Source organism: Amblyomma maculatum, chromosome 1, assembly GCF_055883805.1.
Source record: "Amblyomma maculatum isolate TAMU_Amacu chromosome 1, ASM5588380v1, whole genome shotgun sequence".
Lineage (NCBI taxonomy): Eukaryota > Metazoa > Arthropoda > Arachnida > Ixodida > Ixodidae > Amblyomma > Amblyomma maculatum.
Genome location: NC_139344.1, coordinates 298,681,051 through 298,702,336, shown reverse-complemented (window position 1 = coordinate 298,702,336; position 21,286 = coordinate 298,681,051). Strand labels below are relative to the sequence as shown.

Below are 21,286 nucleotides of genomic sequence, written 5' to 3'. Positions count from 1 at the left end.
GGTTTCGCCGCTGAGCCGCAAGGTGGCGACTCTGCTCGATCTCGAGGCCAATAGGTGGTAAAGAGAATATGGGAGGGCTGAATATGCGTTAACATTATGCTTAGCTTCATATTTTCCTGCATACGTAACATTAGCGTTTTGCATCATTTGTTAAGCCATTCTCGCTCACCGCTTCTTCCAACATTTGTTTGGCTGATCAGTTCTTTTGAGTATGCATGTCTGCTGCACCCCATTTCTTGGCAAGCGAGAAATATAAACTTTGTATCAGTCCTCTGTGTTTTTTTTCGAAATTGTTACCTTCACCGACAACAAATTAAGGGAAGGTGAGAATAAATTTGAGAAGGGCTAATTAAAGAGCTCTATAGTAGGCAAATAGGCTACCTCCCCCATCTTATTAATCGCTCATTGCTGCAGTGACCGAGCTTGTGAAACTTTCGCAGCCGTACTTTGATCGCATGTCATTTGTTTTATCTTTGCAAGCAGTGGTACCTAGCTAAAAAGTGGTTATTAATGTATAAAAAAAATAGAAAAGATGTTTGCCAGCCTCGGTATCTCCTATCTGATATCTGAAGCACCTGAACTGAAGCAGCAGAAATAAAGGAATATTAATGAAGCGGTAGAGGAAATCAGAGGTGAGCGCGATAGGGTAAAAAAGGACCGGGTAGGTTAAAAATAAAAATGAAAAGTATATACACTACACTAGAATGCATGGTAGGTTGAGGCCCACCTGCCATTATCTTGGGTCACTGAAACACTCGACATATCGGGTGGGCCTAGCTGTCATAGTTGTGTTGTGGTCTGCTCGGCATGAGCAGCCGAGAGGCATGTCCCGGTGAGGAGGAGACGATAGGAAGGGGAGAGCTTGGCAGTGAAACTGATCCCGGGGGCTAAGGTTGGCTGAGGTAAGCACTGCCGCGCGAGAACAAACAATGCAGACACAAACAGCGCGCATGCTGTGTTCATGTCACTGCAAAAGGAAACAATGCTCGCGCGTGGCACACTGCATAAAGCACTGACAGCTGATAGCACACGCGCACTATCTGGCGAGGTGAAACAGACGGGACGTCAGGCCCGCTTGCATCATAATTAAGATTCCCCCTTTCCCTCTCTGTGCATCCCCGAACGTGAAGTCGACAGGATGCTGGCAGATGACATCATTGAGCCTTCAAACAATCCCTGGGCATCACCTGTTGTGCTAGTCCAGAAAAAAGATGGGAGCTGGAGATTCTGCGTCGACTATCGCCACCTTAACAAGTTGACCAGAAAAGACGTCTACCCTCTTCCGCACATCGACGATGCACTTGATTGCTTACATGGAGCCAGCTTCTTTTCCTCCATCGACCTTCGCTCTGGCTACTGACAAATCTCCGTCGATGAACGAGACCGCGAAAAAACAGCATTTATCACTCCTGACGGCCTCTACCAATTTAAAGTCATGCCTTTTGGCCTATGTAATGCCCCTGCAACTTTTGAACGGATGATGGACTCCTTGCTGCGCGGCTTCAAGTGGACGACTTGCCTTTGTTACTTAGACGACGTCATTGTTTTCTTGTCCACTTTTGCCAGCCACCTCTCTCACTTTTCTACCATTCTCGAGCTATTCCTCCGCGCCGGCCTTCAACTCAACTCCAAGAAATGCAGTTTCGGCCATTGGGAAATCAAAGTTCTTGGCCACTTAGTGAATGCTGCTAGTGTTCAGCCTCACCCCGATAAGATTCGTGCCGTTCATACTTTTCCCACACCATGTTCATCTAGTGATGTTCGAAGTTTTTTTGGCTTGTGTTCTTATTTCCATCGTTTCGTCCAGAACTTCACAGCTCTTGGTCGCCCTTTCACCGCCCTACTGAAAAAAAGATGCACCTTTCACTTGGGGTCCTGAGCAAGCTGCAGCTTTCTCCGAACTTATCGCTCTCTCACCAATCCACCCGTCTTGGCCCATTTCAACCCTTCGGCCCCTACCGAACTCCGCACTGAGGCCAGTGGTCATGGCATTGGAGCTATCCTCGCTCAGCAACACCACAGCCGCACCAGAGTGATTGCGTATGCTAGCCACCTACTATCTAGAGCAGAACAAAATTACTCTATCACAGAAAGGGAGTGCCTAACCCTTGTTTGGGCTATTGCGAAATTCTGCCCTTATTTGTTTGGACGACCCTTTACTGTTATCATGGACCACCATGCCTTGTGCTGGGTATCTTCACTCAAAGACCCTACTGGACGTTTGGGACGTTGGGCGTTAAGGTTGCAAGAACACACCTTTTCCGTCGTTTATAAGTCTGGTCGGCTTCACCAAGATGCAGACTGTTTGTCCCGCCACCCTGTCGATCCTCCCAGCTCTACGGCCTGTGACATTAACGCACGTGTCCTGTCTTTATCGGCCTTTCCCCACATAGCCGACGAACAGCGCTTGGACTCCGCGCTCCGGTCTATCATCCACCGTCTAGACTACCGACCAGTCTCATCCTTCCCTCGCTATGTTCGTACTCCAAGGGGACACACTATAGACCCTATTCACTATCAGGTTTAGCTGGCGGCAGTTGTGGCAACCCTGTACTGCGGAGACGCCATAACGTTGGGCAGTTCGAAACTAAAAGCAAATGAAAGAATGTTTCTGACGCGTCCCTGCCGTTCTACCGCCGTCGTCCCTGCTGTGCGCCATTCATTTGTCGGACACTTGAGACGCCGTTTGCAACGCCAGCCAACCAGAACCCGGATTTCATTTACGCCGTGTCATGATTCGCCGTAGGCCCTCTCTCTCGCTCTTTCTTCCCCCTCTCCGACGTTGCGTTGTACGCGCCATGGTTGCCGGTGAAGCTACAATGACGTCACGTGAATAAGCTCTATACCGCCGTAATATGCGACCTGATGGCGCTGAGCTCTTGCTCGTCATTCCTAAACATCTGCACTCCATCCTGGAACAATTTCATGATGCTCCCACCGCTGGATATCTTGGCGTGTCCCGCACGTATGACAGCGTGCGCCAACGTTTTTACTGGCCGTGTCTCTATCACTCAGTTTAGCATTATGTGGCCGCATGTGAGCTGTGCCAGCGTCGGAAAAAACCATCCGCAATGTCATCAGGACACCTGCAGCCAATATCCATCCCGACTGACCCGTTTTTCCGTGTTGGTGTTGATTTGCTTGCACCCTTCCCGGTCTCTGCGTCAGGCAACAAATGGATCGCCGTAGCGACCGACTATGCTACGCGTTACGCCATTACCCGCGCGATCCCGACTTGCTGCGCAACAGACGTCGCTGATTTCCTCCTCCACAACGTGATACAACACGGTGCCCCTTGTGAACTACTCACGGATCGTGGTCGCTGCTTCCTCTCCAGAGTGGTTGACGAGCTACTTCGTGTGTGCACTGTCCGTCACAAATTTACCACCGCCTATCATCATCAGGCCAACGGTTCCCGCAACCATCGGGATTGGGACATTCATCTACCCTTTGTAACATTTGCCTATAACTCTTCTCGTCATGATACTGCTGGCTACTCTTCCTTTTATCTGCTCTTTGGCCGACACCCATTACTCCTCTTTGATACATCGCTACCCGCTACTGACGCCGCCACTAGTACTTACGCTCGTGACGCCATCTCCCGCGCTAATGATGCTCGCCACACTGCTTGAGAGAGACTCTCTGGCTCCCAGCAATCCCGTTTAACAGTCGCCACCGCGATGTGCACTACGCTCCAGGCTCTCTCGTTCTGCTCTGGCTCCCATCCTGCCAGGTGGGCTTATGCGAAAAACTTCTATCACGATACACAGGCCCCTACCGTGAGGCATCGACCCTGGTCACCACCACGTGACAGTATCTTGCGCCGAGTCACCGACGTCTCATACGAAATCGAACCTTTGAAACCGAAGTCTTCTGCACCACAAGCTTCCAACATTGTGCATGTGACACGACTCAAGCCTTATTATTCACGCCCTGCTTCGTTTACCTAGAACGCACTGGGACTGTGCTTCTGCGGCGGATTTCAGAGTGCTGTTACCCATCGGTGCGTGATTTCCACTCGTAACAATTTGTTCGGACTTTTTTTATTTCACCACCTTTCTTACCCGCACTTTGTCTCTTTGATCATCCACCCCCTTGACCTGTTTTACACTCGTAAATCTGGATGTATTAACCTTTGTGGTCTGCACAGGGTCGCTCAACATGAAAGGTAAAAAAGTTCTGTTAATCGCATTACCCACGTTTGTTGATTTGTTGACTTTTGGGGATGGAGGCACGACATCGCCTTTTCGATGTGCTCACGTCGATTATTTACCCAGGTCCTGGCTTTCACACTGCTGGCACCGTGGGCATCAACAGGTTTTCCAGCTTCACTGGAACCAGCCTCGCCAACTTCTGTCCCAGCTTCAAGTCCCTTGGAAAGCCACGCCCTCTGTACAGCCGTGCCTCTCCCGATCGTCAAGGCAATTTCCCCGGTGTTGGCTTGTGGACAACAAATCATCTGGCAACTAGGAGTGATAGGCAATCCCAGCGATATGGCCCAGCTACATAAGAGGCATTACTGCATGCGGTGCATGGGGCACGACATCGCCTCTTTGATGTGCTCACGTCAGTTGTTAACCCAGGTCAGTTACGTGTGAAGTACATACAGCTTTCGTAACTCAAACTGATGTACTATAGTGGTGTCGTGCCCAAACTCTTCGTTTTCCCGAATTCTAAAATGTCTCGATATGCTTCCTGTTGCGTACAGTGATTTGTCACAGTTGGTGCTGCTAGTGTCAGGAGATGTTGAGACAAACCCTGGTCCTGAGGATGCGGCTGCAGCCACCATTGACAATGTATTGATGACCCTCCAAAAGCTAGAGGAAGGTCAGACAAGATTCCCCGAGGACTTGCAATCCGTCAAAGTGCAGTACTGTGCCATGGCTAGCACGCTCGACAGTCTACTAAATCGAAAGGACCACTATACTGATGCAACAGTTTCTGGGGCAAGCCGCGCTTATGCAACGACATCCAAAGCCACACCAAGTCACCAAGGGCATAATTAACATCTTGCCGACACTTGTCGTAACGTTGCTTATAGCGTTCTTGGGAATCTAGAGAGTTGACGAGCTTCTTCAGCCAAAGAGAGGGTGTGCACTAGTGAAGTTTCAGCAGGGAGTGAGAAAGGTAAAAAATTGCAGATGGTTACGTTACTTCCTAATGCGAAATTTGAGCTCAGCTCATCAGCTGTTTCACCTTTTCGGTAGATTGAGGCAAAGAACTCGAGCAAAACATGTATGTACAATTACAGACAACTTTTAGGCAGGCGGTTCGCAGTGGCGAACAGCGGCATTTATGCGTTTTGGCTCGAGTGGTGCATATATCGAGATCCGCTGCGTTCTAAAACATGTTCGGAGTACTTCATGGAAGTCGGGCGTAAAGAAGAAAAAAACGGACTGTAGCCTGTCGTTTCGTGCATAGCAGTGTTAAATGTGTATGCTAGAAACGGGAGGATTTCATCCCAGTTTTTGTGGCAGGAGTCGACAAACATTGCGAGCATACTGTTAGTGTACTATTGGTGCGTTTGGTTAAGACCGTTGGTTTGTGGGTGGTAAGGAGTTGAACGGCGAAAATGGCATGAGCAGAGGCGAAGAAGTTCTACAATTTCTGCTGTAAACTGTTGCCCACGGTCACTTATTAAAGCACGAAGAAGGCCCATGTTGAAGACTGATGGACCGTAGGAGAAAGGTCGAGGCATCAGAAGCAGTGGCTGACAGTATAGCAGCAGTTTCACAGTACCGCGTAAAGTAGTCTACGTACACGATGACCCAGTGGTTTCTGTTGGTGGAACGGGGAAATGGTCCTAGAAAGTCAATACTCGCCTGTTCGAATGGGGTTCGTGGTGGCATTATAGGCTGAAGATGACCTGGCAGAGAGCAGGTTGGGTGCTTGAAATGCTGGCACTAGATGCAGTTGGCCACATAATGCTGAATAGTTTGACGTATCATCGGCCAATAAAAACGTTCCTTAGTCCTGTATAATGTCCTGGCAAAACTCAAGTGTCCAGCCGTGGCATCGTCGTGCATTACCCGAAGAACCTGACACCGAAGACTTGTAGGAACTACCAAAAGAAACCATGCAACTACTGACGAGTAGTTCATTAAGTATAGTAGACCGTCACGTATGCAGAATGAGGTCGCAGAGTTCCAGAAACTTGTTGCATCAAGAAGCGGCGTCAACTCCTGGTCGTTCCGTTGTGCAATCTTGAATTCACAAACATCGGGGAAGCTTGGAGAAATAGCAGCTGTATATTCATCCAAGATCTCATTGTCACAATTAGTAGTTTCAAGCGGCAACCGTGACAGGCAGTCAGCATCACCGTGCTTATGACCAATCTTAAAAGACACAGTAAAACTGAATAAAGAAAGTGATAAAATTCCAATTAAGAACGGTGTTAGGCAAGGAGACACAATCTCCCCAGTGCTATTTACCGCTTGCTTAGAGAGTGTATTCAAAGGCATGGAATGGGAGCAGCTAGGCATCAGGGTCGATGGAAATTATCTCAGTAATTGCGATTCGCTGACGACATTGCCTTGTTAAGTAACTCAGGGGACCGACTGCAATTAATGATAAATGATTAGACAGGAGAAGCAGAAAGGTAGGCCTAAAGATTAATATGCAGACTAAGGTAATGCTGAAAAGCCTGTGAAAGGAACAGGAGTTTAAAATGGGTAGCAAAGCGTTGGAAGTGGTAGGCGAATACGCCAACTTAGGACAGGCAGTGACCGCAGATCTGGACCATGAAAGGAAAATAACTAGGAGAATAAGATAGGGATGAAGCGCATTTAGAAGGTACTCAAACATTATGACTATACTCGGGGACAACTTTCTGTGGCAATGGAATCAAAGCAACGGGGGCGGAGCTTTCCTAACTGTGTTACTACGCCATGTAGCTCCGAGTACCTGGCCACGGTATTCAACACTGCGCACGACGTACGCTGTCAAAAACAGACGCGCGTCTCGAACGCACGCAGAAATGGGCGGGGAAAAGCGGCAGACGCATCCCACCCGACCCCGCGTTTGTTACTTCCGCTTTGCGAGATGGTCGACAAGCCGTGCAACAATCGACATGAACGCTGCGCATTAAACTCCCGCTGTATTGGCTAGTACTGTAGTGTAAGCCTGATACAATAATAAGGTTAATAGTTCCGTAATGGTATAACATTCCAGAGCATCACCTACGAAATTTCTTGCAGCACTATATTCTTGTACGAAGCGAGCTGGTGCGTTTCAGCTCCGTAGCTTCCACCACATTGCCACAGAAAGTTGTCCCCGAGTATAGCAGCTTACCGGTATCACTCAAGAGGAAAGTGTAGTTGAATCCTACTGGTACTGACCTATAGGGACCGGACAGCTGAACGGGTGGCGCCGCCTCTAAGCGCATCGTTCAATCGCTGGCATGCGCTGGCCCGTGCCGGCGCATTGGAGCGTGCTGTTTGTCGTTGGTTTGTGTGGAAATTGGAAATCCTAAGGTTTCGATCATGTTGTGCGTGAATATATCCTCAAGAGAGCAGAAAGTTGGGCTAGTTGTGTGAATATGTCCAGTGAAACGAAGTCTGGCCAAACAAGGCTGACGAAACGTGGTGCGTTGTTGGCTGCACTGGCAGCTACGCAAACTCGTCGGATGCTTTTAAGTCGATTCATTTCTACGGGTTTCCACACAAGCATAAGTGGCGGGTGACCTAAGTATGATTCTTTGAAAGGCAGAGGCACGTATCTACGTATTTGGTTACTGTGTGGTCATGGCAAGTGCCGAATTTTTAAAATTCCGGTTGCTACCGGATGCTTTGTGCCTTCTGCTCCCCAGGAGTGACGACACGAGAGTCTTGGAGTCGAAGCCGCACTCCTTCAATTGTAGTCACTTTATTGACAATTGGAAATCGAAGTAACCCAACAGCGTAAGTTACAACGCTAGCATTTCTCCGCCTGTGTACACGAAAACCCCAGCACGGAAAAAGAAAAGACAGCTCCACCATCGTCGTTCGGGCTGCGTTACGATCTTCAGTGATGGGCAGAGACAATGTTTGTGCAGCTACTTTCGCTGACATAGTCATAGTTATTTTACTTTGTTCTCTTAACAGAAAGAGCAGATAGGAGACATGAACAATTCCTATTACCATGATCTTGTCCTTTTTCCTCTCTTCGTTTGTCAACCAATGAAAATGTGCTGAAAGCTCTGCGTTGATACCTTTAGAATTTGTTTGTTTGTGGCATGTCCATTTCGCCTAATAAAATCATTAATTTCACAGCTCAATCAATACTGCATGGTCACAAAATCTGCTATCAGCTTCATATAAAAGTCGAACAAGAAAAAAATACATTTTAATTTGTGGAAACGAGCATAAATGTAGCATTTTTTTTTATTTCGAAGGCCGTGTAGCAATTTTTTTTTTTCGCATTTACGTTGCACCTGACACGGGTTTATGCATTTTCTCAGCAGCGCCCATTTCCTGACTCGCCTAAATACACGTTTCTCATTGGCGTTTTAGTGAACGTGAGATTTCCTGATTGTGGCGTAGTAAGACAAGACCGTTTTACCTCTCTCAGAAATTGCTTCTATGGCCAATGTAAACAGATTTAGCGGCAGTCCGGCAAGCTGCAGTGACAAAGTTGTAAAAAGAATGGCTTTCAGTTATCCGGATTCCTTTATATGCAAATAGAAAACTACCTACATGGTCGTGTCCCCTCACACTCATTAGGTATCGAGGTCAGGTATCGGCCCCGCAAGTTCGTGGTACGGTGAGAAAGTAGAACACCTTAGCGAATGAGCCATCAGACAGATTCATTTAACAATAGAACGCTCTCTTAGTTGTCGGTGGCTTATCTTACAACACATCACACTGTGTGTGTGTGTGTGTGTGTTTTTTATTGTATGTAACAGTTTGACAGTATTGGACTATTGCCTTCAAATGTTCAAGGCAACTGCGGTATATCGTATTGAACTTCCTGCGCTGAGAGAACGCCTAAATAAGCAAAAGCCAAATACTACCAAGATCTCTCTATCATAGCAGGCGTCCGAAAAAATAGGGCCGCTGATAGCAGGAAATTAAATTTTTTTTTCTTTTCACAACCTCTGCAGCATGTCGAGAGAAAGGTATTTATAGTATAATATTTTCTAAGTCAATTATATATAGCAGCTCAGACGTGTTCACCAAGAGCATTGTCGTATATGTAAAATTGATGCTGATGTGGTATTACAGTCCAGCCCACTTATAACAGCCGCAGATATAACGAACGCTCGCTTAGTACGAACGAGGACGGTGCTACCGTCAAAATATATATTGGGGCAATGGCACAGTGTCTCACATAGGACGAACTGTTGTGGCCTCAACACTCAGTTAGAGAGACCGCGAAGCTGTCGGGCCCCCGTAGTTGACCGAGCCGGCGGTGTTTGGCGCGGTTTCACTCGAGTGCGAACCCACGGCAGGCGAATTTTGCGCACTTTGTGTTCCCCTGACACGACGCAAACACAGAGCGCACAAAGCGTCCCCCGGCGCTCCTTTGTGGGTAAAATAAAGTAAAAAAAGAAAAAGCGCGCGTTGAAAAATGAAAACGAAAAAGCGCGCGTGCGGTGACGAAAGAGAAAGTGGCGCCGCCCGCGTTGCTGTGATGCATCCACGTGATCTGCGTCGGCCAATCCGGAAAGTCAGGCGCCTGCTCTACCGGCTCAAACCAGTTCTCCCTTTGTTGCTCCGTTGCCATCCCGAGCTGAGGGCATTGCGCCTTCGATTCTTTCTGTGCGATGGCACTGCGTTGACATCGTTGCTGCATCTGTGCCTTTCCCAGATCGGGGAGTTGCAGCCTTTCTTGAGTGCGGTGACAGTGCTCTTCTTGCTTCCCAATGCAACCTGCAAAATTCAGCTGCTGGATATGGGCATCATTCATGCGTTCAAGGTGTGCTACCGGCGGCGCGTCATCCAACGCTTGTTGATCGCGACTGATGCTGCCATGCCAGTTCGCATCAGTTTGCTTGCCGCCGTGGATATGTTGAAAGCGGCGTGGATGGAACTCACCGCGGAGTGCATGGAACTCACCGCGGAGTGCATAGCAAATTGCTTCCGCAAGGCGGATTTTATGGGCCCAGGCACCAAGGACGCCATAGATCACCCACCAGAAGGCCGGTCGCACGAGGACTTGTGGCAACGCGTCGTTGACACGCAGCTGGCCGGACTTGACGTTGCCTGGGACGATTTCGTTTCTGCTGGTGACGACGGCGACATTGCGGAGCCATGCACTGACGAATCTATTGTGCATGAAGTGCGAGCGCTTCGTGACTGCCCAGAGACCAACGAGGTCGATGACGAGGATGCTGCTCTACCGCCGGTTGCTGTGAACGCTTCAACCGTGATCGGTTACATCGCGTCGCTTAAGGAACTTGTGTGCAGCAGAGGCCTTGGCGATGAACATATTACCGGGCTGGAAAAATTAGAAACGGCAGTGATGCGATCAGCTTTGAAGAAGCAGACATGCATCACGGACTTTTTTCAAAAATAAAGTTAACTTTCGTCTCACTTGCTCTTTTGCCCGTATTATAGGTGGTCCACTTACTACGAACTTTGGATACAATGAACAAATGCCGTGTGACGATCAAGTTCGTTATAAGGGGGCTGGACTGTATTTATTTGGCTTATATATACTATGATTAAGTTTGACAGTCTCAAGGCCGGGTTCAATGAGCTATTGTAGCGTAATTGTGCAGGAAGTCCTGGAAGTATATGTGTGTTAGCTTTTCCAGCCATAAATAGGATCCTACTTTTGCCTTGCTCGTTTATTTTTCTCCTTTCCAGCTCTCATTGCAATGTTGAAACTGGAATGTCATTTGCTATTATTCTACTCTGAATCGTTTGAGCCTAGCTATTACCAAAAAAGACAGGTGCAGCATCTTTTTCATTTTACATGAACGCTGACCATTACAACTACCACCACTACGGCGCCATGGCTACCCGGCTCGGCGGAATTTGATCTCCAGGCGGGTTTCGACTAGACCTAATACAAGATGAACGTGCAGTGCAGGCGTAATTCCAGTCTTCGAAGTCATCTTTACAAGCGCCTAACGAAGGTATCCCTAGCGCATGGTGAAATCACGCGCGCGGCATTTTCGAGAATATAACAGAAATACCATGCGCCGGGCGGTTTAAAAAATAAAAAAAAAAACACGCACGCCCTGCCGAAGACGGCCCTTTCCTTTTTCAAGATTTCCTGGTTGAAAAATACTCCTTGCGATTACTCAAAGCAGCTCAAAGCCACACCGCAAAACGACGAGTAGGGACATGCTCAAAAACCCCTCACAGAACAGAAACAACTGAGCCGCTCAGCTGCCTTGGCACTCCGCCGCGGGCAGCGCTGTTCCGCCAAGGCTACAGTGGCGCCATACAATGGGCGCCCGGTCCCTATGGGGCTGAACCATGGAGGTTAACGAAAAGAGTTTTACTTCAGTTGAAGACAACGCAGTGAGCCATGGAATGGAAAATGGTAGGTGTAACGTTAAGAGATAGGAAGCACACTGAGTGGGTCAGAGAAATAACTCAAGTTACTGACATTCTAGTTGAAATTAAGAAGAAGAAATGGACATGGGCAGGACATGTAGTTCAGAGAAAGGATAACTGATTATCTCTAAGAGTAACCAATTGGATACCAAGGGAAGGTAAGTGTAGCAGGGGGCAGCAGAAAATGGTAGGATGAGATTAAGAAATTCGAAGGGCAGGGGTCAAGTGAATGCAGCTAGCACAGAACCAGGTTAATGGAGGAAAATGGGAGAGGCCCTGCAGTGGGTACAGTCCGGCTGATGATGATGAACGTCAGGCGCCAGCTTGCCAGCCAACTACAGCCACCTGTGCAGCTTCCTTAGAGGGCTGGTGCTTTCTCTCGCGACCAGAAGTAAGCAGCATCTCTCAACCTACTGCAGGCATTGCGTAGCTGCCCATAATTACAGGAAAGTTAACACATGCTGCAGAATCCCCTCAAGGGGTTGCCTGCTACTCCATTCAGTAGAAAATGGGTGCAGCTAGACCACCACATCAAGTATGGCAAGCCCTGCAACACCATCACGTGGCAACTGATTTTAAGAGCAACATGAGGCATAGTATAGTGGAGGACCATGAAAAGCTTCCCAAGGTCAGCTTACCCATAAAAGCTGCTGGAAACTACTCCAGGGTAAGTCATCTGCTGCAGGCTGGCAGGGTTTACAGCACACTTGGGTTTCACAGTCTTGCCCTGGTAACAAACCATCAAACAGCACTGCATTCCCCCAGTATATTCTCGCAATGAAATAATCCAGGGAGACAAATTTTGCTATCAGTAGGTAATAAAGAGAGGCTACTGACATCAGTCATATTTGGTGCATTTTAAACCAGCAATATGTTGCATGCACTTGTGCTTCTGGTGACCAAGGTGGCCACAAGAAACTGGTGGCTTATCAAGCACTAACAAAACTGGGAGTTACTTGTGAAATTTGAGATACTTAAGATGCCAAATTTACTTATTAAAAATATCTCTTGAAAAATACTGAGGGGATTATTTACATAAACCAAGGTAAAAGAAACAGAAATAAAAGCACAAAACTAGTTACATTAAAAACAAGACTGAGGCTGCATCCACGACGTCGTAAGAGTCAACCGGCGGTGTCTGCGTGCACGACGCGACCGACCCTCGTGCCACCTTGCGCCATCTGGGAGATCTCTGCCAATTTCGCTCGCTTCGCCGGAGTCGTAGCTGATCACCGACTGGGCTGCGTTCACTCTGCCGATTTCGCTCGTTTTGCCGGAGTCGTAGCTGATCAGTGTGCGCGGCGCATTCAGCTTTATTTTTATTTTAATTGCTGTTCGTTGGCATTAACACCGTGGTCTGGAAAGTGGAGATTTTCAAGTTGTCATGAGTATGACCTTTGAGCAAGGACTACAGCGTTCCTGTTAAAGCTTTTTTTTTTTTGCAGCTGTTTCTCCAAATCAAATTTATGGCCAAGTAGTGGCTCCCTATAGTATATTTCACTTTGCAAGACAAACGCAGAACTTTTTTCCCCACCACAGAACTTGTTTTCTAATTCAAGAAGCCGTATCTTTAGGCCTTTGGCAGTTTCATATAATTTTCCACCTGCCCTGGTGGCTCAATGGTTAGGATGTGGGCTCAATCCCAGTTGTGGCAGCAGCTGTTGTTTGATGGAGGCATATAAGCCAGCGTACCATGTGATGTTTGTGCAGCTTAACAAAATGCTTTACTAACAAAAAGGACATTGTTTTTTACTTGAAACTCGTGGAATTCTTATTCAAATTCTGCGAAACTGCTAAATCTAGCCCTAACTTCAATCATTCTCACGTCACATGTGGCTACGAAGGCTCCGCGCAACCAGGCAATCCACGACCGGACGAAAGGCGTCGAAGGTGCATGCGCAGCGTGCGGAGACGAGGCGAGGGTGCAAAATCAGCAGAGATCTCCCAGGCGGCGCAAGGTGGCGCGAGGGTCAGTCGCGTTGTGCACGCAGTTACCGCCGGTTGATTCTCACAACGTCGTGGACGCAGCCTCAGTCTTTGTTTAATTAAAGACTATGCAAGCAACAGTGTTATTTCAAGTGCAAGAGGAATAAAAACAGCACAATAAATACAAGGTATAAGGCATCCAATCACACAAAGTAGTATAATGTAGTACCATATTTATTCGCATAATGCTCGCACTTTTTTTCGCAGAAAATTGATGCTAAGTTGGGGGGCGCGATAATTATGCAGGGAAAACTTTCGAGCAAATGTTTTGAAGTGCTAAAAGCAAATGTAAATAGGTACGAATCGGGATTCTTAGGTCAGCGATTGTAAATATTTCCAAAACATTACTTTCAAGCAGAACTTACCCTTGTTATAAAAGTACAGGGTTGCCAAAAGCACTTTATTTACCACATGCAGCCTCATCATCACTCCCCGCGTTCCGTGGTATAATGCTCACAGCAGACCATACAGTTCTACTCTTGATCAGAGACTTGATCCGAGTCCGTATAGACACTGCAATTGCTGTCTCCAGTAGCGCACTACGCAGAAGTTGTTGCTGAAGTGCCTGCTGGCAGCGTGGTTGCTATGCTGTAGCCTGTACTCGAAAGCTTTCAGCTTAAAAGCAGCCGTATAACTTGCTTACCGCCTCACTGCGATGTGGCACCAAGAACACGGTAGACGGTGGAACAAAGAAAGTAACACGAATGGAACTAAGGAACAATGACAAGACGCGAAGACACCTCGCAAAATGGCGATGACTACGAACATAATGGAGGTAAAAAAAAACAAGAGCATAACCGATGAAGATGATGATGATCTACCTCAGCATGCTATCGCCGCCTGGTAGTGCATGCTCACAACGAGGCCAGCTAGGTTCAGTAGCGCTCCAACTATGGCGCTTGTTACTACTAGCAGACAACTCTCGCGGTGGTAATTATGGTGGTGCGATGATTATGCGAGGAAAAAAAAATTCCAATTTTCGATGCCCAACGTTGGGGGTGCGAACATTACTCGAGTGCGAGCATTATGGGAGTAAATATATATTACAGCAAGGCTGAGCTAAAACAGATTCATGCAATGTCCTCTGCAGTGGAAGAAAATCTGAGACACTATTCAGCAGGAAGTAAATTCCACACTTGAAACTGTTCGTGGAAAGAATGAAAACTTGCATATTGAACCCTTTGATGTTTTCGCTGTACGAGAATGATGCTGACATTCTATTTTAAGTTTCGCACCTACTGCTCACTGCATGCTTACGCTTCTAGGACCTACAAGAGCGGTGTTTCTGATACCACCTTGAGGAGCAAAAGAGAGGGGATGCGGCCACAAAAGTAAGTGAATGAAAGCTGATTTTTATCCTTATTGGCATTCTTGCAGAGAGAAATGCTGATTTCTATCTTTTGTGTACGTTGAGCTCCACCCTAATGTGTGCTCTTATTACTGCATATACTACCAATTAATGTTAGTATTATTGGGGTATTATTGATCTCCAGGTTTAGTGAGTTTTGTAATTGGCATCATAGTCTCCCTCCTGAAACTGGCAGCCATGCCTCTACCGATTCGGATTTGACTCCACACACTGAGAGGATGACATGGACCTTCAGAGAATGATAGCTACCCTTGGGAAAATAGGCTACATTCAAGCATACCCTTTAAGGAATATTTTTGCACTTTTAGTGATGCCAAAATAAAATCTGGGAGAGCTCTTTCCTGGAAGATCAAATTCTCAGTGGTGCACCACAGCCACAACAGTGCTTGTTGTTCCCACATTCCTCCCAGTCAGAGCTGGCCAACTCACTGCGTGGTTCTCGAACCAGAGGGTGTACGAAAAGTGCACGTCCTCATCTGCCCACATGGCGGTGAATGATCCCTCATGGCAGTAGCGCTGGGCAGACTCCCACCCTCTCCACACCTGCAGATAGACATATGATAGCATGTTTTGCCCACGTACCAGCCAGTGAATAAGGTAGTGAAACATTACCTTGGCCCCAAGTTCTGCAGAATTGATGCTTGTTGCTAGCATCCGGTTGGCTGTTCGATTTATGTATACAAAATGAAGCAGGCCGGGGTACTGTGCAGAAAATCTGTTATGCACACAGTCAAGGCCTCTGCCAACACGGCGCAGAATTTCACCCCACCTCAGCTCAGAGTAGCTAGAGTGACGAGCACCTTTCCTAGACATTACGCCAAGGTCATTCCCAAAAGGCTCAGCACAATACACATTCAACAGGCAGAAGGTGGCTCGCACGGAAGTGTCTGCGCACTCTTTACTGCATGCTTTAAATATACAACAAATAACACAAGAGCCTTCTGGTAATCGGGTTAGTAACACCAATCATATTTATAGTGCCACATCGTGGCCCCCAGGGAAGACAAATTCAGTCTTTTTTGGAGGTACAACAGGAGATGGCAAACCAGGTACCTCCGGAGTTGGAATGCTAGAACTGCCGGACCATGTAGCGCCAGAGCTGCAATGCTCAAACCAGGTACTGAAAGTGCCAGGCTCTTCATGGCGTGAAGGGGATGAGTTTGGAGAATTCTTCCATCTCGGACACAAACACCACTAAATGCCGCCGGTTAAGCTGTATTGTACCATTTTGTGTCTCCATGACATAAGACTGCGGCTGCTGTGCTCAGCTGAGGACTTGTGCAGTGCATTTGGCATCAGTTACCCATACCTCTTCTCATGTAGTCGAAAGTGGGCATGGGTTCGAACCCCACTTCTGACACCATGTAGTGGTCCGCGAAGAACGAGGCAGCGCCCGGGTCTGCACGCACAGAAGTTCCTCCGCACTCTTAATTGCATGCTTTAACTATACAACATATAACTCAAGGGTGGTGCCAGTTAGTAACGTCGTGTTAGTAGCACCACATCGCAACATGGGTGCACCTACATAAGCCCTCTTGCACTGAGCAGATGGAATACTATGTGATGCGGGTTTCAGCTTTGGCAAAGGGCACCCTTTAAGGCTGTTTTTAAGTGCTTTTCCACATTAATTCCGACATGTGCTATTTACGTTCTAATCTCAAACTCCTCGGCCAAACTTTGTTATTTCCTTCATTCTGCCACACTTTCTGTTGGCTCAGCAGTGAATTCTACACAGACCTATTTTTATTTCTAAAATTTCTTCTTTCCCAGGTTTTATCAGGTTGTTGGAGGTTTTATCGATATGTTGTAGGTCTCTCGATTCATTTTACACCCATCCATCGTTTATGCACTTTTTACACTTTCTAGCATCTTGACTGGTTTCACCTTTTTATCTCATGCTTTTCACTATCCGATTGTTCTTGTTACTAGTGTTTCTTTTATCTTGCAGACTAATTGCTATCTCTTTGATCCCATCTTGGCTTCCTTCTGTTGACCTCTTGCTTGCATGTTTAACCCATTCGCTTCCATTGTTTTGTCTATATTCCTAGAGCAGCATTCTTTATGAGCATGCAGCGAGGCACAAGCTGCTTGAAACTATCAGCATTATCTCATGCTATAAATGCCACAGTGGAACAAGTTTTGTCTTATTGAGCTCTCGGCACACGCGTGCAATGTGTGTGCAAAAACTTAACGTGTGGGAAACCGGATGTTGCATTTTTTGCATTCCCTACAATTCTTGCTTCTTTTCCCCTAGGCACCTGTGTGATGACTTCCGCTTCATAGCATTGTCTTCTGAGCAAAACGAGCCAACTCACAGGACTCTAACCCTACTGGAGATGGATCCAGGCAACAGCCAGGTCAAACTTGTAGTAAATGCAGGACATTTTTGTTCCACTTGATTTCTTGTAGAGGACACAGCTATTATAAACAGCGAAAAAAAAAAATTTCTGTAGCTTTTGGCACATCTCTGCATTATTGAAAATCAAGCCAGAGGGCATCAAAGCCCCCATATCTTCGTTGTGGCCAAGCGCTAATGAACTGACACTTGGATAACCACAATCCGAAATGGCAAACAGAAGCACATGAATCTCAGCATGTGCGAGTCTCTTGCCTCCCCTAGACTGAAAAGTTGATGTATGCGAAAATATTTGCAAGTCTAGTTGGCAATTGTTACCTGGCATAAAAGCTAAGGGGTTCACATGTGGCCTCATCTGTTCCCAAATGAAATTGGCCGACCGTCACTAAACAACTTGGCAGCCAGTATTCTCAGCCAACCAAAGCAGGCCCTGCTTGGCTGCCAATTACACAGGTTACAGTTGGAGCCATGGTTGGCTGCCCACAAGATTGACCAAGCACTTTGAGCCAGTCGCAAGTTGCACGCAATAGGTGGACTGAAATTTGCAACGTAAGGTTGACGAGCTTAGCATATTGTGCTGGCAATGTCATGGTCTATTGAATCCTGCTGCTTTCTGATGAACTGAAGGACATCAAAGCAATATATCAATAGGCATTGTCTGTTTTTAGCAAATGCATTTGCATAACGTTCGCAAAAAGATGGCAGAGTGGAGTTTTTAAATAAAAAATGTTAGCAATGCAATCATGCCCTTTATTTTTCATTTCGCCATCGTAAGTTTAAAAATGATTACAATAACTTCTTTCGACTTCTCTCAAATGAGGGCCTTGTGTGGGGGATGTTCAGTAAAAGTTGCACATGTGTGCAGTGCGTTTTCTGTTTCTTTGATGAAGTGCTTCATGTACGATTGAAATGTTGGACCTGGTCACCCTGGAAATGTTAATTATGTTCCCTGCCAGACATCTCTTGCCTTAAAAAGCCGCTATGTTTGCTTCAACATTGCAGAACGTTCAGAGGGTCACCAATTTTCTTCATGTAGGGTGCTTGTGTGTTTTACCCAATGCTGCACAAATTAAAGCCGTATCGTTATTTTGTTCAATTCCTGTCTATTCAATGTAAGGGTAATCTTGTATGTTACCCAAACATACTAACCTTAGTGTATATCATTGCCTGGTGATAAAAATGTGACATCTAGGCAACATTACAAACTGACATTTGAAATGATTCAGGCAACATATTGTGTTGCTAGGGGGAGCCGAAGTGTAATACCCCCGTAGGGGGTTTTTAAGCATATGATACATTTATGCCCATATTTTCTGAGCATTATAATACGTGTTTCAATATGAAATCTGTTAAGCAGCAACGATCAATAAGAAAACCATGGACTGATATAGAGCCGGTAAAAATGATCCAAGAGAAAAACAAGGTTTTCACTCTTTTCTTAAAAACGCGCAATTCTTACATATCTGCACAGTTCAAGAAATTATGCATCGAATTACATCTGAGCTGAGGAAAGCACCTTCAGCAGCTGTTTCAGGGTGTCTCAATATCTCGCCTGAAAAATTGTAAACGACACATTCGGCCTGCGCACCGCTGTGCCTAATGTACAAGATGAAGTGCTCTAGCAGAGCATTTTAACACACATTACATCAGCGTCATAATTAACAATGCAACTCCTTGTGAGACATCATCCTTCTTTGACTACAGCATCTCGGATACTATTTTTACAATGCCAGCAAACACGCCTGAAGTATACTACATATTCATGTCACTTAACAGTAAAAGCACTGACACAGATAATATCCATCTGTCTAACCTTCGCACACATATATAACCTTGCTTTGATAGGTTCTCAACATGAAGCGCGCAAGTTTCACAAAAATGATGCTGCCAACTACCGACTAGTATCTAAGGCCCTTTTTTTTCTTCTCAGAATGCCAGCATGGGTTCAGAAAAGGATGCTCTATCCGAGTCCACCCTTCTGGTGCAAAAGAAATAAAAAATATAGAGACCGACGCTACGGATATGCCTTAATCATACTGTAATAAGGTACAGCATTATGGCATGTGCCTCATTCGCTCTTATCTTGCAAGAAGCATGCAGTCTGTAGTGATCAATGGCATCTAAAGAATATCACACAGTGTTCCTCAAGGCAGCATCTTGGGACCGTTTTTGCTTAACGTCTGTATTGACAAGCATGCCAAATTCATTTTGCATGCTGATGATACCTTTCACATCAGATAACAGCTCCCACTTGTTGACAATGACACCCTCTGCAAGTTGCTCTGCAAAAACAGCTTAAGGATAAACCCTACAAAAGCCATGTAGTCTGCTTCAAAAAACAAGCTTGGTTAGCGAGCTGCACATGGACAGCTCTCTTGTAGAAGAGCACAAGGCTTTAGGGGTGATACTGTCGCACCATAGGAGTTGGCATGCAAAATTCAGCAGCTAGTCAAAAAGCGCTTTTCTACTGCTGGCTTACTACATCAACCTCGAGATATTTTTCCAACCAGCATTAACTACCTCTTTCGGTCGCACATTAACTACTCCCCGTTCATTTGGGCCACAATTACTAAACAAAGAACATAACAGGATTACATAGGCTCGAAAAAAAGGCAGTTCGCTGCATTGCTAATGTTCTACACTATCCTGATGAACTGTTTGCTCAATTTAGGTTAGTATACAGCAAATTTACAATTACCAATTACCAACTACTGTACCTCCTGTACTTTTCAAGCATATGTTATCGGGAATTCCTGAAGCAGTTGTGTACTCCTACATTGCAAATTCACATATATTCAATCAGGCCATCCGAGGACTGCTTTGTGCCGGAGCCACGCACAAATTATTTTCTGCAAATAGCTGGAAACACATTTTACTGGTTATAACTCACAGAGCATTGCGTGACATATTTGTTACCAGTTTTCTTAGTGCTTAGTTTTACTTTGTTGCAGAAATTCTGTTAATTACTATGCGAAGAGCATTTGTTATATTTTCAGCCTTTTCACCTTGCGGTTTCTAGTGAAAACCATTTCTTTGCACAGCAGTTTTTGTTATGCACTTTTATTTACTTCTTTTGTAGCATGCAATGATCGCAACGAATGCATTATATTGCGAGTTTCACTTAAACTTGAACCATTTTACTGCGAATGTGAACATGCAGCTGCCAAAATTGGCGCCCTGGCATAGCCAAAAACCTGTACTAATGTTGAGAATAATTGATTTGACTTGGCAAAACTTAACTGAATAACCAATCCCAACCTTATACCTAGCTGGGGCCAGGGTCAGTCAAGTTGTCTGCTGAAAATAAACCATCAAAGGGCCAAGGTTGTTTTGCAGTTGGGTTATTATTTGCCGAGAAGCATCTATCTATTGTGAAATCAATACTACACCAGGTTTCGGCCCATCGCGTAGTTCGTGGGCGCAGTCACGAATGCACCTTGAACAGCTGCAAAGAAGAAAACAAGAAGACGAAAAAAAAAAAAAAGAGAACAAGAAGAAGAAGAAAAAAACGCTCGGTCACCCGCAGCTAATGCTCTTGCTCCATATTCGGTTCAGTAGCATTGAACCTTTCTCATTTTTTCACCTTCGTTTTCCCCTTTGGCTCTTTCACCGCTGGACGGAAAATTGCAGTCTTTGGAAGCGAATGGGTTAATTTCTTGTTCCTGAGAGCTGCTGTTCGAGATTTGTTTGCATATGGTTTTTACTGAAACTAACTTGTTCCTTTTCTTGTTGCACTCTTTTTAACCCTTTGTTTTTGCCGTAAGGGTACAGCGCTAAGCATATAGCGTTTAAAAAATTCGACCCTGGAGGTGAATTTTTTTTCGAAATATTTGACAGTCAAAGGGTTAATTCAGCATATGTAAATACTCCCCGCACTAGCCCTAAATTATACCCGGTGCCCAGTAAAGAGGTGCATAGGCGGAAGCAACTTCAACCATGTTGTTATTCATGGTATGCAACACTATTACGTTTGCTTCAATTAAATAAAGTTGAAAAACTATTTTGTCTACTGCATTCTGGGCAAGAAATCCAAAACCAAATGCAGAGCGTCCCAAGAAAGATCTAATTCTTCAGCTTTTTTTACGATGT

At 46.0% G+C, this 21,286-nt stretch overlaps 2 protein-coding genes across 2 annotated transcripts in view; one reads left to right on the top strand and one right to left on the bottom strand.

Annotated features, from left to right (window-relative positions):
• Positions 1–21,286, bottom strand: part of HPS1 (Hermansky-Pudlak syndrome 1 protein) — a 117,803-nt gene that overhangs the window by 7,174 nt on the left and 89,343 nt on the right. The window contains exons 11-13 of the mRNA XM_084591641.1: positions 15,454–15,556; positions 15,271–15,384; positions 12,125–12,213 (exon numbers count right to left, since the gene is read on the bottom strand). Of these exons, the coding sequence (XP_084447767.1) occupies positions 12,125–12,213; positions 15,271–15,384; positions 15,454–15,556 (306 nt within the window). The remainder of the gene's footprint in view (positions 1–12,124; positions 12,214–15,270; positions 15,385–15,453; positions 15,557–21,286) is intronic.
• On the top strand, positions 10,005–10,592 carry LOC146206874 (uncharacterized). The gene has a single exon (XM_084587071.1). It carries the CDS (start codon positions 10,024–10,026, stop codon positions 10,492–10,494), a length of 471 nt encoding a protein of 156 aa, XP_084443197.1. The 5' UTR covers positions 10,005–10,023; the 3' UTR covers positions 10,495–10,592.

Bases quoted from the DNA above. Each gene is read 5' to 3' on its own strand.
- LOC146206874 (XM_084587071.1), top strand. From the start codon at position 10,024: ATGGAACTCACCGCGGAGTGCATAGCAAATTGCTTCCGCAAGGCGGAT.